The sequence below is a fragment of the Cyprinodon tularosa genome, unplaced genomic scaffold (genome assembly GCF_016077235.1).
Source record: "Cyprinodon tularosa strain WSP-4 unplaced genomic scaffold, ASM1607723v1 ctg146, whole genome shotgun sequence".
Lineage (NCBI taxonomy): Eukaryota > Metazoa > Chordata > Actinopteri > Cyprinodontiformes > Cyprinodontidae > Cyprinodon > Cyprinodon tularosa.
Window position 1 is genome coordinate 577668 of NW_024038287.1, and position 18151 is coordinate 595818.

The window sequence follows — 18151 nt, forward strand, 5'->3', positions numbered from 1 at the left end:
TCGCAACATTACTTCATAGCAAATTCTATTTTTTAATTTTGTATTCTGTAGTTAAATAAATAATGCTTTCTTTAATCTGTGAATATCCTTCATATCTTCTTAATTTGCCAATATTCCTTTAAGACTCCATTTGTTGCCTGTCCTTCCAACCATCCTTCTCAATTTCTCCATTTCATGTTCATAAGTTTTATAGTTCACCAGTAAATGTTCTATTTTTTCTTTTTCTCCACATCCTTCACATTTATCATTATTTTTCCTCCCTATTAAATATAGTCATTTAAATAGATATGACCCACTCTTAATCTGATGATTCTCTTCTATTTCTCTCATTAATGATTCTATTTAATACTGATTTTTGTACCTTATATAATTCTCTTCCTTTATCTTCATTCCATCTCTATTGTCATTTTTCCATCTCTTTACTCTCAATAAGTAATGGGTGACACAGCAGACTAGACGGCGCAATAAAAGAAATATGTGAATGTCTCCGGCATATTTTGAGTGGCCGGTTTTTCTGAGAAATAAAATTATGCTTGGAAACATTTTTTCTTAAAGAAACATCTAACTTACATACAGAATTATTTTACTAATTCTGAATAACTAATTTAGGTACTGTAGATTATGTTCATTTTTGGTAGAATTTAATTGTAGTGTTATTAAAATGAACATAAACTTTGCTTATTTTGCTTGTAAAAATGTACTAAATATCTTTATTGGTTTACAGATGAAAGAGTTTTGTTTTTGCATTTTGGGGGGGAAAATATATACAAGAACCTATTTAAGTGATGATTACAAAACCATTGATCTTGTTGATCATGTGCCAATTATTGGTAAGTTTTGATATTAGGTTTCAAAAGTAAATAAGGCTTTTTTAAATTGAATTGAGATTGGGGTCTATACATATTTCATTATTTTGCAGAGAAAACTTCTTGAGTCATCTTCCCATCAACTCTACCTATCTAGCCTCTCTTTGGTGAAGAAAAATGTATCCTCACAGTATAATGCTGCAACTTTAATCTGTCACATGGCTGCAGTACGTTTGCTTACACAGACATTATGCGCCCACAGCACCCTCCTTCCTATGGTTGTAGAATTCCCTACATGGCTTGTGGAAAATGATGGAGGACATATTTCGGATTTATTTGCTTCATTTCCACAAATGTCAGATTTATGGAGTACACAATAGCTTTCCAGTGAACAAATGCACGTACCTGCAATGTGGATCTCTGAAGGGTTCTTCGGCTCTTCATGTCCCAGTGAGTTTGAAGACGTGGCGTGCTAACTTCATTCTCAGTTGATAGATTGAATAGAGCTCAGTGAAATTTTGAATCCAATGTATGTTTTTCTTATAAACTAGACCTTCTGCTCTAAACACTTTTTCCCTGAAATCTCAAAAAAAATCCATAACTTCTGGTTAATATCATAGTGTACCATAAATACAAGATGTTACTAGGCTTATTTCCTAATCTTTACTAAAAAAAAAAAAAAAACTAGTGTACTTGTATATTTAGTGCAATTTACTGTATTATTATGGTGAAATGTAATATATACCATACACTTAGCACTCAGTACAATGCGTTGGTTTGTATTTGTACAATTATGATAGATCCATCATCAGTTTGGGTGTTGAAGCAAAGAAAAACAGAAACAAATTTGGACAGGCTATACACATCCTTTATTAGATGTCTCCCTAAGGGCAGCCTTCAAACCAGATGAGTTCTTGTTAATGTGCAGCAAACAAACTGTTTAAGAAATGTTGTACTCAGAGTATTTGTGCAACAATCACACATCTCTACATAGGCGCCCGTGTAGTCTACATCAGTATACTCACTAACGAGGTGCAGTCATTGCTCCCTGGGTGATACAGATGATAAATATGCTCCGATTGCATTTGCAGCTTAGTCTGTGTTAGTGATGGAATGGGGTCAGAAATGCAGGTTGCATAAGGTGAGGCTGTGGCCGACCAGAAGAAGTAACACAGGACTTTAAAAAAAATATTTTGTCACAATTCCCAGGGCCTCCTCCCGCCACGCTTTGAGTGCTGAGGGTTTCCATCTGAGGGCACTGTTACACAGGACAAAAACGTGAACACGTTGGAACCCTCCAGATCAGCAAATATATACCAACATATGGTCTTGCAGAAAATTGGACAGTAGTGGCCATACTAACAATCTTCATTTCTATGGAAACTGAGTGGATTGATTTTATACAACCCCCTACATTTGGATCTTTTATAAGGTTATTAAAAAATACTGATCAGATTTAGTATTTGAATTTGTGTAACTGGATTAATTCTTATTTTCATATTCAACACATATTTAATTGAAAGTCATAGTTCAGAGGGTTTTGAAGGGGGGGGGGGGGGGATAGGAATCACTAATGGGTGGTGAGGGTGTTTGCTGTGAGAGACATTGTGCACGTCTTCCTACTTTCCTCTTGTGCACCTTTACAGTCTGAACCCTGGATAAAGCCTACTAATACTATAAATTCTTAACTTAAACAAAAATAAAATAAAATAAGGGGTAGGTGAGGGGGTAATCTTTTCCAGGGGTAGCCAGTTACATCAACTTAACCCCCAAATTCCCCAACTCCTCAGTGAAATCACTGGCAGAGGTAACCGATCTGGCTTCACTGTGGTTAATGTGTTAAATGATTGAGCAGATCCGTTTCAAAAGCAATATACCAAAAACTAAACAATAGAAGTTAAGGATGTAGGCTTTTAGGCTTTTTTAAATAGCTTGTATCAAAAGCTTATGAAGAAGCTTAATCCATAAAACTCTGTCCATATTTTACAAAGGCGAAGAAAAACATTTATGAAATCGACATCGAATCTATGTTTCAGCCTAGTATAGGTCAAGCATAAAACCTCAGCAGGGCTTAAAAAAAAAAAAAGGTAGGACCAGATTACCTCACCTCACCTTAAGGAAATAATTGCTACTAATTAGCCAACCTATAGAAAGGAGATACCTTGTCACTAATATGGTCTTCAATGTGTGCAGCATAACTGTTATCTTAAATGTTTTCCTTTGTCAAAACCAAACCTAATTTCCTAAAGTCATTCATACACCAGATTCAACAGTAAACAAAGCCCCTAATGCCTCCCACCTTCTCACTGGTAGAACTTAATCTCGGTGTCCACACAATCAAAGAACAGGTCCCCCAGTTCGTCTCCAGGTATCTCTCCGCCGAGCATTGCTGAGATTTCACTCAGACACTGCGACTCCAGATCCCTCAGGATATCGTAGATGGCTAAACCTTCATTCTGCGGCAGACACACAACACACACAGACGTCTGAGTATCAACACCACCTGGGTCAGATGGTACTCACAAATCATTTGTTTAAGCTCTCAGAAGCAGCAGCAATTTCTGACTCCCCTAGGAAAAAACAGCAACGCTGCTGAATGTTAAGATGAAGTGAATTCAGAGAGATTTGTACTTTTATTGTCCAAATCTGATGCATTTGTTGGGGGATCTTTAGAAAATATGCAAAAATTAACATCCAAACATTTTCAATTATTGTTTTGCAAAAATTTTTCCCCACGTTTCTTGTTTTACTTCTTTTATGTAAGGATTTCTTTAACACAAAGCAGCTAAGATGAACTTCCTGAATCTATAAAAGTAATTTACAGTAAAAAAAACAAAAAAAAAACAGTTCCAGACAGATGATGTTCTAACAATCTTCACACCAGGCGAAAAAACAAAATAAATCGTTTATACCATGAGTGACTGTGAAAGAACATCTGTTGCTTAAATGTTTGGGTTTGAAGTTGCTGTTTACCTAAAAGTCTCATTTCCTTTTTAACTTATGCCTGTTTTGCTATCTCCTCTCACACACCTGGTTCTTGTTTCTAATTACCACACCTGCTTTACTCTAATTATTACCTTCCCAGGAATATTTTTTACCTGGTTTCCTTTGCCAAACACCCGCTTAATGTGGTAAAACCTTTCTTTTCCCCAGTTATTATTACCTGCTGCGAAGAAACGCTTAGGGGTTTGTTGCTTAATGTGCTACCTTAACCAACCTGACCCATAGTTACCTTGATAAATCATGATTCAGATTCACCAGCCACACCCAAGCCTATTAAATGGTAAACCTGCAGAATCGTGACACTTCTAAAATAGAGCCTGTCAGAAAACAAGAAGAATGCCAAATAACTCAAAAAGCAATAAAATCATAGTCAAAGAGATCCCAGAACAGATAAATGATCATCTATCAGTCTGGAAATGGTTAAAAAAAAAAAAAAAAGCTGTTGCTAAGGCTTCGAGACTCCTGGAAATCCCAGAGAGAGCCATTATCCAGAAGTGGAACAGTGGTAAACTATCCCAGGGGGTCTGGCCATCCAAATTTATTTCAGGAGTACATCAACAACTCATTGGAAAAGAACCAGGAGCTACAACTTCACCACCGCGAGCCTTTTACCATCTAGGCCGGTGTCTTTTTCATTTTGATCACTGCTGCACTTTAAAGAAATGGAAATGTCATGAGAGTTGTACAAAAAGAAATTTCTACAGTGATGTAAAAAGACTTAATGTCAATTTTCATAAATGCTTAATAGCAGCTGTTTTGCCATGAGAGGCACAACCGGTTATCAGGCAGTCATCTTTTCGGCATAGGGACCGGTTGGTTTGACAAGCTTCTACCCGTATTAAATGAGATCATTGTGAGAAATTTTGTATTTATTTAAGTGATTGATTGTTTAAATACAAATTAGAAGATCTGAAATAGGTTTGAGGGAAAAAGTTTAAAAGATGATGAGGGGGAAAAAAAATGCTTTTTTCAATGATGTATTAGGAAAAAACACACTTGCCAGGCCCACATTTCATCAGTGTTGAATTACATGATAATAGGGTGCTTAGCAAAAGTATTGGTTGGTATTTTTCATCTTTTGTTGCCTCACAAGCTGGAGTGAACATTGAATGTTTGATAGTTCACACCACCTATGAATTTATAGCACACGCTTAGAATTTTTAAGATGGATTTTTTTTGTTTATTGGGAAGCAAACAAGTAGGACTGAATAGAAAACTAGAGCGAGCAGAGCTGTTCACAAGCTGAGAGTCAGTATTTGTATTGGCATTATTTATGGAAATTGCAGTTGCAGTTCCCTTTGGATATTTTTTATGAGCTTGCCATATATTTCCACAACAATTTTTGCCCATTCTGGAAAACTGCTCCAGCTTCTTTCATGATGGGCAGTTTCTGCTTGTAAACCGTGATCTTCAAGTCTAACCACAGATTCTACATTATATGGAAATCTGGACTTTGACTAGAACATTTCAACACATTTCAGTATTTCCCCTAAACCATGTGTTGCTTTAACAGTTTGCTTTGGGTCGCCGTTCTGTTGGAAGGTAAATCTCTGTTCCAGACTTAAAACACAGGTAGACTGAACAAGGTTTTGCTTAATTCAGATATATCCATGTATTTAGCATCATCTATCTTCTATCTTTCTCAGATACCATCGTACCAGTTTTGCTGTCCCTGCAGCTAAAATGTGGGGAACCATTAATTTTTTATTTTTTTTGGACAAATTTCATTAAGGCCAAGCCCTGTGGAGATCATGGCTTATTATATGGTCCAATGGATACATTTTCCAGTCCCTGCTGTGGGATTCTGCAGCTCTTTTGGTGTTACCTTCGTTCCCTGTGCTGCCTCTCTGATTAATGCCCTCTTTGCTGGTCTGTGAGTTCTGGTGGACTCCTCTCTCTTCGCCAGTTTGTTGTGGTAATATGTGCTTTCCATTTGAAGATGATGACTATGATGCTGCTACAGGGGAACATCCACAATTTGTTTATTTTTATATATAACCCAACTCTGACTTGTACTTCCCCACATTGTCCCTGGCTTGTTTGAAGAGTTCCTTGGTCTTCATTGCTTCATTGTTCAAAACCTCTTGTCTACTCGTGTTGCAGCAGCCTCTGGAGCCTTTCAGAAAAGTGTGTTTATAGAGACAGATCATGGGACACTTTGTTGAGCAAACATGGGCTTCGTTGCTCTAAAGAGGAGACTTTTTTAGTCTTTTTAGGTGACTAAATAGATGACCACCGCCACCCCATAAAATAGAATAAATATGACATAAGGCAGTGTATAAACCATGGTGATTTGTTATTTTTTAATAAATAATTTGTTATCTTAATGTTCCACATTCTACCATTTAACCATACTAGCAAAGTAGGGGCAAACAAACACTACCAATAATATTTTTACAAAATCATCAGTTTAAAATAAAGACCTGAGATCTTTCTGAGTAAAATAACCACCCCATGAGTTCTCCTAGACCCTTGTTATAGTGCCTAATCTCAGTCCAAACAGGACACTGGACTGTCTGTGACCTGTTTACCTTCTAAATTACATACTGAATCTCAGACAGGGTATTAGCTAAAAAAACCTTAAGCAAGAGCCTCAACTTGTTTTGTAGTGGTTAAATGCTCAGTTGGTAACTGTGCTCCTATTTACTGTATTTCTCAGGTAATACACCTTTAGAAGGAGGTGGTTTAATCATTTTGTCCCATCTATTGATTTTTATTGTTGCCCAATCATTTTAATTCGGTATAAAAATCTTTAGCCAAGGCTAATTATCTTAACATATTGTTAACAAAGTTGACAGAAGAAGCAGCCACCATATGTTATATGAAGTTAGAAAGCTTAGACAGAAGCATTTCCTTGCAAGAATAATCTTCAAATTTATTTAAAGTCCTTTGGAGGGAGAGAGATAGAGCTCTCTCTGACTGAGGCATTTCAGTACATACATTTATACCTTACTCAAACACATTCCCCCCAGGGGAACAAACCCACCCTTTGCTTAAAGATCTCTCTCACACTTGAACATTTGGTTATTCCCAAGAAAAAAACACTTCAATTCATCAAGGACATAAATTTCAGCCACAGCATGAAGGAGGCTGTGTGAACTAATTATTATCTCTCATGAACCTCCTTTCATCCTTGTCTAGAGTACGGATGCATCTGCTTTCTGTCACCCTTTTACACATTACAGCATAGTGAGTGGTATAGGATTTTATCTCAGAAATAGGCCATGGTAAAATATGATTCCAAAGTTTACAAGGTAGTAATAAATAATAATAATTGAACTTTATTGATCTCATATTGGAGAAATTGACCTCTGCATTTAACCCATCCCCTTGGGGAGCAGTGGGCTGCCATTGTGCAGCGCCCGGGGAGCAGTGTGGCGTTAGGTGATTTTCTCAGGAACCCAGAGTGGAGGCTGTGGGGATCGAAATGGGTATTTGCAACCTTCTCAGAGCACAGCGCACTGCTCTAACCACCAGCCAAGTTTCCCCAACAGTAAAGTAAACTGTAAGCAGTGCTTTGCTGGAGCAGGCTTATTGTAGATGAAGGAAGATCACGAGGTATGTTCAGCAAAGTTGTCAAGAGGAGAAAAAAAGCATCTAAACTCTACTGGATTCAGTGTTATGGTTCACACTTGTCCACTTAGCATATTGGAGATTATGATAAAAACTTCTCATTATGATTAAAGTTTATCTAGTATTCCAATCAGTTTAAGACCTATTAGAGCTAGAGACACATTTTCAGACATTAACTATAGAAAAAACTAGCTGCTGTCACTTGAAGGTATAATGCTGAAAGAACCACTTTATTTCAATGAGTGGCACTGATGGCGCTTTGCCTCACTTCGTCACTTGCTAATTGGAGAAACCAGGCGTCTTCTTTAGTGGGTTGGAGCAACACAGTCAAGGTAGGTGCTTCCTGGAGAGGGACAGTGATTGCTGTTCCAAGTTCCACTTTTTGTTTTGCTTTTTGGACTGGAAGGGCTGCTGCACTGAGGGCAGATTTACTCTGATATTCACAAATGAAGCAGAATACCAATTTGTGCACATTTGTGATGAAGGAAGAACATTTTAACATTGTTAGAAGATCATAAAAACTTGCTAGTGAAGGTTCTCAGTCATCCAGCTCATAGTCATTCCAAAAAAATTAAAAACAACCAACTGGACTTGGTTTCCAAGTTTGATGATGTTACGCTTCCCATCCAGGAAGCTTTTTCAATTCAAAATGTCAGGAACTCATAAAAACTTGATTTTGCATGATGCAGGCACTTTAATGTAAACCAAACTAATCTACTGGTAATCTGCTTTTGGGAAATGGTCGTTGTGTGACTCCAGTAAATGTTCTTCATCAGCAAAATGTCACCTAAAGGAACTTTGTTTTGTTTAGGGGTTGTATTCTGTCGTATTTCCTCAGAGTAAACTGGCCAAAGGAAACTGGAAATATGGCTTTATATAAAATCTCCTTAAAGCATAGCAAAATTCTGTTTAATTAGATGTGAGATTTGAGCATTTTTATAAATATTTAATGCTACAATTCATCATGAAAATAAACTATTATGCTGTGGTTAGACAAGGTTAGCAAATATGGAAAACAAACAGCAATTCAATGGGTAACAAAAGTGAGCTACAAATGTGTGCATTGACCCAGACACACAACAGATCATATAGCAAATTAGATATTTTAAATGTTATTTATTAGTTATTATTAAACTCTGGTTCTTCTTGTCTGGCCCTACAGCACCCAATTCGACACACAAAGATTCAAATATAGATAAAATTCAAAACAGTTTTTTCTGCTATTTTTGGGGAGAGAAAAAATAGCTTTAGCATTTTGGAGTGGCTCATTACAAAGATCTGATCTGCAACACCGTCAGTCCAGTGGTTTTTTTCTTTTACTTTTTTGGAATAATGTGCACGTAGCTTTGATTCGCTGTCAAATAGGTTAAATGCTGACATTTATCAGTCATTGCTCACCGGTTTGGTCTCCATAGTGTTGAGTGCCACCTGATGGGCCTTGTAGAGATCATGTCGGCGGTCCACCCGGCTCTGAAAGCGTGGCTGCTTCCTGACGGGATCATTTGGTCCGAACTGTGGAGAGACCACTCTCGGGACCGGGATGGGACAGTCCGAGAAGATAAAAGGCTTGAATATCGACCTAAGGAGGTGTGTGGTATCGTGGAGGGGAAACAGGGAAAATAAATATAGAGACTAATAGAGGAGAGAACACATAAGGCGAAAAGCTAATATAGCCATTTTAACATCATTCAATCTCCATATGATTTGCTATAGAAATTTTACAATCAGAACAGAAGTTCTAAAACCTAGAGATCTCATATCACTAATTACTTTTTTTCTTTAAAAGTCAACAAACCTGGATGGGTCTGGGGTGGCAGTGAAGAAGTGGATGCAGGGAAGGCTAGTGTCTCTGGGCAGTACAGACACCATGCTGCCTGTGGTGCAAAATCCTCCAGAGTCCATACAGATGCCACTGGGTTTATCTCTCAGAATAGACATCATTACTTCTGCTGTCACTGTGCCTGTGAAACACCAAGACATCCGTGTCTTCAGGGTTTTATTGGTCCTATAGGGTTTTATTGCCCAAACAATCTGAATGAATAGAAATAATCCAAAATGTCTCATAGTACTGAGGGAAAACCTACCATCGTACTGCTGGAGCAGTTCTGTGCCTCCCTTGTAGCGCTTTTTGGCCAGATCCATCCTTGCAGGAGGGTTTTCTGGACTAAACACCTGAGAAAAATTAAACTCTCCCTGGCCATCCCACCACCCCTGAGCCTTGGCCACACTCCGCAGTTCAGGGTGTTCTGCTGAGATCTCAGTGTGGATGGTAAGTTGATTGGATATGTTCTTCACACCCTCTGAAAACCAAAACAAAATAGACATGTTCCATTTCATTAACAGGTTTAAACAAGTCTAAGATTTTTCTTCCTTTAAACGTATTTACTCATTAAATAAATCTGAACACCATAGAAGGAATTAAAAAGCTACTGTAGAGAGCAAAGTCTGACTGTAACCAACTACAGTGACAAAGATTGTAATTCGAAACATTTAAGTTCTGACAGCATCATGGTGAACATAATTCCTGCTCCAGTTCTGACTAGCATTATTACACTGACATGAACAAGCATGGGTCAGCACATTTCTCTTTCTGCTGCATTCATCACAACATGCTACAATATATGCACTGGCTATGCAAGCTCACTAATCAGAATGGATTTTACTTGTAAAGGTCTAAAGACACTATAAGCTTGTACTTCTAAAACTAATTCAAACTGTTAAAACCTCAAAGTCTTTCTGCAGTTTTCCCAGAACCCCCCCCCCCCCCCCCCCCCAGACACACACACACAAAAACAGAAACACTGCAAACTAATGCTTTACATTCGGTGGCTGGGAGTGACATAAAAAAATAAAAATACTGATTTGCAGTCCACCTGCAGCAAAGCACTCTTCAGTTCATTTGGCTCAGACACTAAGAAAAACTTAGTCCAGGCTAAAAGCAAATGTTTGCAAAGCAAGAAAACCACTTCTTTTTGTAACGTTGTATTGTCCACCAGGTCCTTACTCTGAATTTTTAGATGAATTTTCAGAGTTTCTATCTGATTTGGTGTTAAATATTGACAGGATAATCATAGTGGGGGATTTTAACATCCATGCTGACATTGCAGGTGATAGCTTAAGTGCAGCCTTTAATTCTATCTTAGAGGCTATTGGCTTTGTTCAAAATGTGAATCCACACATTATCATCTTCATACTTTGGACCTTGTGCAGACATATGGCATAGAATGTGAAGAAATAATAGTATTTCCATTAAACAGTATCTTTTCGGCCACTTTTTAATAGCCCTCAGGATTACTTTAACAGAGTTCTCCTACCCCAAAAGAAGGTTTCCCTTTAGCAGATCATTATCAGATAGAGCAGTTATAAATTTTAAAGAATCTGTTTTAGTTTTTCTGTCCTATGTGTCGCCGAGCATTGCTGCAGAGGACAAAAGTTTCATTTATTCCCCTTCACAGGTTGATGATTTTGTTGATGGGGTTGCTAGTTCTCTGCGTACTGCATTAGAGAACGCAGCCTCTTTGAAAAATTAAAAAACTTAGAAATAGAAGGCTGGCTCCCTGGTTTAATGCAGAGCTGCGCACAAACTGGAGAGAAAATTGCACTCCACAGGTCTACGGGAATCCTACCTAGTCTGGAAAAATAGTTCACTGCTGTATAAGAGGACCATTTGAAAGCAAGAGCAACATATCTCTCCTCATTAATAGAGGAGAATAAGATATCTTCTAGATATCTTTTTAATACAATTGCCAAACTCACCTAGAGCCATAGCTCTGTTTAACTGTCCATCCCAGCTGCTTTTAGCAGTAATGATTTTATGGGATTCTTTATAAATTAGAGTGATGTTATTAAAAAAATAAGACCATAATAATTGCTTTAGCTCTGGAAGGTGATGCAGCATCTGGGGTAGCCAAAGAATTTAAAACGGGTTTAGACTGCTCTGATCCAGTTCAACTTTCAGAGTTAGCAAAACTATTGTCTTCATCTAAGCCTTCAACTTAGTAAACAAAGTAGTAACAAAGTAAAAAATCTTATTATTTTCGGGACCTGTCATTTAAATTCCATATAAGAGTTTTCTAGAATTTCCTTCTTTCATCTACGCAATAACCTATCCAGGGGTTATACTGAGAAACTAGTCCATGCATTTGTTACTTCAAGGCTGGACTATTGTAATTCTTTACTATCAGGAAGTCCACAAACTTCAGTTAAAAGCCTTCAGCTGATCCAAAATGCTGCAGCCAGAGTTCTGATGAAAATTAGAAAGAGAGATCATATCTCTCTTAAATTAGCTTCTCTTCATTGGCTTCCTGTTAAATCAAGAATAAAATTTAAAATCCTCCTTCTCACATTTAAAGCCTTAAATGGCCAAGCTCCATCTTATATCAGAGATATGATTGTTCCTTATGTACCTAACAGAGCACTCACTCTCAATCCTCAGGTTTACTAGTGGTTCCAAGAATTTTTAAAAGTAGAATGGGAGATCTTTTAGTTATCAGGCTCCTCTCCTGTGGAACAAACTACCAGCTTTAGTCTATGAGGCAGACACCCTGTCTACTTTTAAGGGTAGGCTTAAAACTTTCCTTTTAGATAAAGCTTATAGTTAGAGTAGCACAGGTTATCCCGAGTTATCTCTAAAGTTATGCTGCTATAAGCTTAGATTTCTAGATGACATAGGAACCCCTTTTCATCATGTGTTGTGAATTGGCGCTATATAAATAAATTGAAATGAATTGAACTGTCATCACCCAACATATAAAAAGGTCATTTGGAATGACCAGATAGGGATTTAATGGGCATAAAGAAAAATGTTGTACCACAATAGAGAACAAAAATGTAAAACCCACTATATGAATGTAGATGACACATATAGCCATCTGATAACATGTCCTCTTTCTAAGAAAGGGGGGGCTATAAAGGCTTTTTTTGTTCACAAAAAGTCCTATAAACAACATTCGCTTCTAAAAATCTAACAAAAAGAATGTTAGTAAGAATTTATCTGAACGTCATACTATATAAACATACAGGATTTGTAGCTCTCTAATAACATTTACAGACCTGAGATTTTCTGTGCCACCCAGAGCCTCCCAGCAGTTTCTAGCACCCAAGCCTCATTTCGGTCCACCAGGAGGAAGGTGTTGTGGTAGCTGAAGGGTTCAGGGTCCTCCTTGCACTGCCCCCCCTGGCCATGCTGCTCCAAGAGCCCAGTGATGACAGTCAGTGCTGCCCAAGCACTGTCACCACGCTCCAGCCCAAGCCTGAAGATCAAGCAAGCTGATAATCGAAACGCAGTTTGGGGGCTATGTTTACATTCTATGAGTTTGGGTTGTTGTTCTTTATTGTTTTGAGACATACATGGCTGCATTGAAAGCTAAATGACTCAATTTCTACACAAATATAAGTTTTAAGGGGCCTTGCCTCCAACACACTGTAGCTTAAATTATGAAGATCATGTCATAATCGTCTGCAAACACTGTTGATCTAAGAGGATTAGGTAATATCTTCCTCTCAGTGTACAGTATCTAAAATGTATTCAGTTAAAAGGGACATATTAGTCACCCTCAATTAAACAACTTTGTTTAATTAAGGTAAATAAGAGACATTTGAAAATACTTCTGCAGCTCACCGGACGAGATCCATCCCCAGCAAAGCTTCTCCAGGAACCACTGGTTCTCGTGTCCATACTGCCTCATTGCCAATACACACTCCTTGGTTATTAGCTCCCATTTCAGCACCCCACAGCCAGGCAGGTTTACTGAGGACGACGGCATAGGTTTTCTCTACCTGAGGGATCTGGATGTATGTGCACTGCAGAAAAATATATTAATGGAATGTTACACCAGATTTCAAAGATGCCACAACACTAAATAGTACTGTATCCAGTGTGCAAAGATGACAACTCCTCCCCCTTTGCAGAAAAAAACAATGTTTTGGAACTGTAGTGGGTGGAAGGTAACAACTTTAATGGATCAAATATCAACTCAGATCTGTTAGGTTAATTGGCTTCTCTAAATTCTCCTTAGGTGTGAGTGTGTGTGTGAATGGTTGTTTGTCCTGTTTGTCTCTATGTTGCCCTGCGATGGACTGGCGACCTGTCGGGGGTTTACCCCGCCTCTCGCCCGTAGGCACCAGCACTCATTGCGACCCCGCTTGGGATAAGCATGACAGAAATGGAACCTTAAATCAAAAGGACTCCGGGTCCTTTCCCGAAAACATTTCACACTGGAAAAATAGCCTCTCAGGCATCTGTAAACTAAGCCTCGGCTCTAGCCTTGACTAGCAAGTGTGCAACACAAGTGAACACTTTAGTGCACCATAGAAGGCAAAATGAGCTCACATTTAAAGGAATAGTACACCCAAAACATGATTAGCCTTCATTTTCTACTCACCCCCATGCTGAACAACACTCTGGAGTACTTTTTTGATATCTCAAATGCATCTGGAGATCTGGGAGGCTTCTTGCTGTCTGCTGACATTCAAATAATGGAGGTCTATTGTGCCCGAGACAGAAAGGTCCATAAAAGTCCACAAAAAAGTGTCAATATTCCTCCATACTGCTCGTCCAATGTATTCCAAGTGTCCTGAGTGGGTAGCATCCAGAATTTACTCGAAACTAAGTCATTTAGAATGTTTTTAGAGCATAAACAGTAGTGTATAGGATTTCCTGAAAGCGCGCACATGCGCGTTCACGACGCTACGGAAGTCGGCAGACCAAGCCAGATGAAAGTGCGCATTCAGCGTCTGCTCTGCCAATAATGCAAGCGTAGAAGAAGAAATGTGCTGTTTACCTGTGCAAAGAAAGAAACAACGAAAGAAAAATGTCTGAGGACTTCAGTGTTGAGGAAGAGCATGAGTTCTTTGCCGAGCTGAATGCGCTGGTTTGGTCTGCCGGCTTCCGTAGCGGCGTGAACGCACATGTGCGCGCTTTCAGGAAATCCTATATACTACTGTTTATGCTCTAAAAACATTCTAAATGACTTCGTTTCGAGTAAATTCTGGATGCTACCCACTCAGGACACTTGGAATACATTGGACGAGCAGTATGGAGGAATATTGACACGTTTGTTGTGGACTTTTATGGACCTTTCTGTCTCGGTCACCATAGACCTCCATTATTTGAATGTCAGCAGACAGCAAGAAGCCTCCCAGATCTCCAGATGCATTTGAGATATCAAAAAAGTACTCCAGAGTGTTGTTCAGCATGGGGGTGAGTAGAAAATGAAGGCTAATCATGTTTTGGGTGTACTATTCCTTTAAGGTTTTAAAATTGAGGGGAAAAGGAATAGATGGGAAAATGTTTTTCCCATCACAATATGTACTAACATAAACCCTATTTCAATAGTGAACCCTGTAGTTGGTCATACATTTATACACAGTTTAGACACTTTAGTTTGAGGTTTTTCACTAGAGATGAGCTCAAACTGAGCATACAAAACATGCTTAAATGACAGCTCCCAGCATGCCTTAAAGCTCTGACATCAGCCCAAAAGTTATTAAACAACAGCACCACTGTCATTCCTCTATCACAGTCTGCCTACATTGGGAGAAGAACCCCTTCCATCCCTAAAAGCCCTGCAATAACCTCTTGGAAGAGCATGTCGCTACTCAAAAGCTGTCCCCCTTCTTTATTCCTTTTGAAGACGAGGCTTGCATCCTGCAGAAAGAATCGTCTGCAAAGCCTTTGCAATCATGTGGAAGAAGCTGATCTGGTCACAGGAGACCATAAATACATTTATAAGCCTCTATTTAAAAAAAAAAAAAAAAAAAAAAAAAAGTGCATACATCAATCCAATGTCTGTGGCAGCATTATGCTGTGGAGATGCTTTTAGGGACAGGAAGGTATTCCTGGAAAAAAAACTTAGTTAAGGCTGCTGCACAGCATATGACATGGTCAGAGGTTCAGCTTCTTGCTTTAAACATGGAGTCTGCACTACAATTACATATTATAGAACATAGCATGTCTATGTGTCAGAAAGGCCAAATCAAAATCCAGACAAAAGCCTAAAAACAAATCAAATGTAATTCTGAAAACTGAGGTTAACCATTGTCCTGTATCCTGTCTGTGTCTGACTGAGCTTGGCTTAGTTAGCAAAGAAAAGTTTCTGAGAATTTCAGTCTCAGATGTACAAAGCTTTTACAAATATATCTCAAAAGGCTAGCACAGAAATGTGGTTCCACAAACCATGGAAACCGTGTTTCCTATTCATTCTCCTGCATAAATAAATTGCATTTTCAATCACATAATAATAAAATGTATTCAAGTTGTGGCAAGGTGTAAAAAAAGTGCTATAGGAGTAGGAATATTCAGCAACAATGGTCATCAATATCCAGTTACATTTTTGAAACATGCTTAGAAAGGTCAGGTACCTATTTTCAGGGGCGGAGCTAGATTGGGGCCATAACTACCCTTAGCCAATCATTGGCCACCCCTATCATTGTTTCCCTCTAATACAGGCGATGGTAAACAGTAATACTCTCAAGTGGAACATTCAAAACATTTTAATTTTTCATATATTAACAATTACTTGTCAAGAAAAACACTGTGGTTAATTATGCACATCAATATACTAACATTAAAGATAATAAGAACAGAATTCAAGCAGAACCAGATTTTGTGTTTCATGGGTAAAGAGAAAATGATGTGTCTCTGCAAGTTATCTAGGAGTCTTCAGTGAAATAATACATAAATAACCATTTTAATAAAAACAGATTAAATAATCAATTTATGTAGATATTAGTACTTGTAATGATCAATTCTAAGCAGAAAGATAACTGATAAAAGTAGGTAAGTAATGACAATGGAAAAGATGTTTGCCAAAAACTCAAACCTGAAAGAATTATATCCACTATATTTTCAGGTGTTTGAAGATATTCGTCTATTTGTCAGCAAAGGCTATGGGAAAGTATAGCTTGTCTTTATCTAGAAAATATGGATGTTTTGCTCATTAATTTTCCTGTTGGAAGAGTGTAGATTGACCCTGAGGTTTTGATGCCATCTACTTTTGGCCACCCCTAAGTCTACATTGGTTATTGCCTGGCCACCCTTATAAAAAGCAATGGATATTTTCAAAATCCATTGCTTGAAACACAAGCCTGGCTTCTTGGTAACAAAATCCTAAGCACCCCAGTCTTTTTGTATATTTTCCAAGTAAACATGATGACCTTCTGATCCCACACCACCAACCTACACTCAAGAGTTAGGGGTTGGGGGGGTGAGACCGTTAGAGTCCTGGCCTGTTTTACCTCCAGCGTGGATCCTGGAGGATGAGAGGCTGCAGGGTGGTAGACCACCTCCTGCACCTCATCCCGGGGACGGTCCGAGTTCTTCCCAAAAATCACTTGGTCATCCCGAGAACCAGGGGGTAAGGAGACAAAACAATCACATGACATAGGAGCCTGTGCCATTCTGCAACAACAAAAGAGCAAAAAAAAAAAAGCAATTGAGAGGAAGAGCTGGATTTTAAAAGATGCACAATAAGCACTACCTCATGTAAACAATCCTGCAAGGCTGACAGAGTGTTTGACATCCAACACAAATGAGCAAGCCTCCTCCCTTTAACCATAATGTGCATGTGAGAAGTCAGGAAGAAGAGATCCCTAAGGCTTTTTGCAGAAAAAGTGCGCTTCAGCCGCTGCCCATCCCTTTCCAGAACGGATTAGGTGGCAGACTAGTGCAGAGGACTTTATTCACTCTAATCTGCACAAATCCGACCCCCACCTTGCTTTATCACATGCTATTACCACCGCGATGCCTTTCAATCGGTAAATATTGTGCGGGGGGGATATAACACAAAGTGTGCCGGAGGCAGAGGCAGCGTGCAGCGGGGCTCCCTGTTTGCAAAGAGCGCTGTTTATTCCCAGAGATAAGGCCCTGCATGAGCTGCCGCTTCAGCTCGGCTTATTTCCAGGAAATGAGAGGGGCGGTTAAAATAAGAAGAGGGTTGGATCTGGAGGGTGGTCGCTGGGTCTAAACTACAGCTAGGAGTGCATTTGCAGCAATAAATTTACCTGTGTTTGTTTTTTTGGTGGAGGGAGCGGACGGCCAGCTGGGAGAAGACAGGCAGGTTGTAGGAAACGAGTCACGTGACCGAGCGATCCAAAGGTCTGTACTTAAAGGTCTCGTCTAGTCTGGCCACAAACAGCTCATCGTCTCTAGGAGTCCGGTTTACACTGATGATGATGCAGCTTTTTATCATGAGTCTGTTTCTCACTGGCTGCAAACTTAAAGCTGACGTCGCACTTAATCACGGGAATCCCTGCAAGTTTATTCCCAACAGTGTAATCCGTAAAAAATTACAATGGTTAAGCGAATTTGTTGATTGACCTGTATTAGTTTTTAACACAATTTTTTATTTTTTGCCATTTTTTAAGATGGGGCTAGAAGAGAGATAAACAATTTATTCCTCGTTTCTCACTAATTTGCCACTGTGAAACATAATAGTGGCAGAATCATACTGTGGGGGTCGTGATGCCAGTGGCAGTTCTAGACCAAATGTACCAGGGGGCCAAGAGGGGGGGAGCATGTTTTCATGGGGGCACAATGAAATTAAAAACAGGGCAAGGGATTCAAATATTAAGAGAGCTACGTGAAGTGAAATTTCTATTCAATTAGGTTTCATTAAAATTCTATTTATTTATTTTTTTTTTCAAATTTGTTTTGAAAAAAAAAAAAAAAGTAGCAGATGAAAACTGGGATCCTATCTCAATATCACTGAAGTTATCACCTTAATCTGTTTTAAATAATTGGTAAAACATAATTTTTAAAGAAAAAAATG

At 38.7% G+C, this 18151-nt stretch overlaps 1 protein-coding gene across 1 annotated transcript; it reads right to left on the reverse strand.

The window, feature by feature from the left end:
- Positions 1 to 1652: 1652 nt before the first annotated feature.
- scrn2 (secernin 2) lies at positions 1653 to 17543 on the reverse strand. The gene is made up of 9 exons (XM_038278968.1): positions 17385 to 17543; positions 16620 to 16782; positions 13003 to 13184; positions 12435 to 12634; positions 9467 to 9682; positions 9178 to 9343; positions 8781 to 8961; positions 3106 to 3262; positions 1653 to 2064 (listed from the first exon to the last, which is right to left on the reverse strand). The coding sequence occupies exons 2-8, from the start codon at positions 16779 to 16781 to the stop codon at positions 3110 to 3112; spliced, it is 1260 nt and encodes a 419-aa protein (XP_038134896.1). The 5' UTR covers position 16782; positions 17385 to 17543; the 3' UTR covers positions 1653 to 2064; positions 3106 to 3109.
- Between the last annotated feature and the right edge of the window lie 608 nt (positions 17544 to 18151).

Coding starts and splice junctions, on each gene's coding strand:
- scrn2 (XM_038278968.1), bottom strand. CDS start 16,781: ATGGCACAGGCTCCTATGTCATGTGATTGTTTTGTCTCCTTACCCCCT. Junction 9,683..12,434: donor GGTGGCACAGAAAATCTCAG/GTCTGTAAATGT, acceptor TTTGGTTTTCAG/AGGGTGTGAAGAACATATCC. Junction 8,962..9,177: donor GCCACCCCAGACCCATCCAG/GTTTGTTGACTT, acceptor ACACCTCCTTAG/GTCGATATTCAAGCCTTTTA.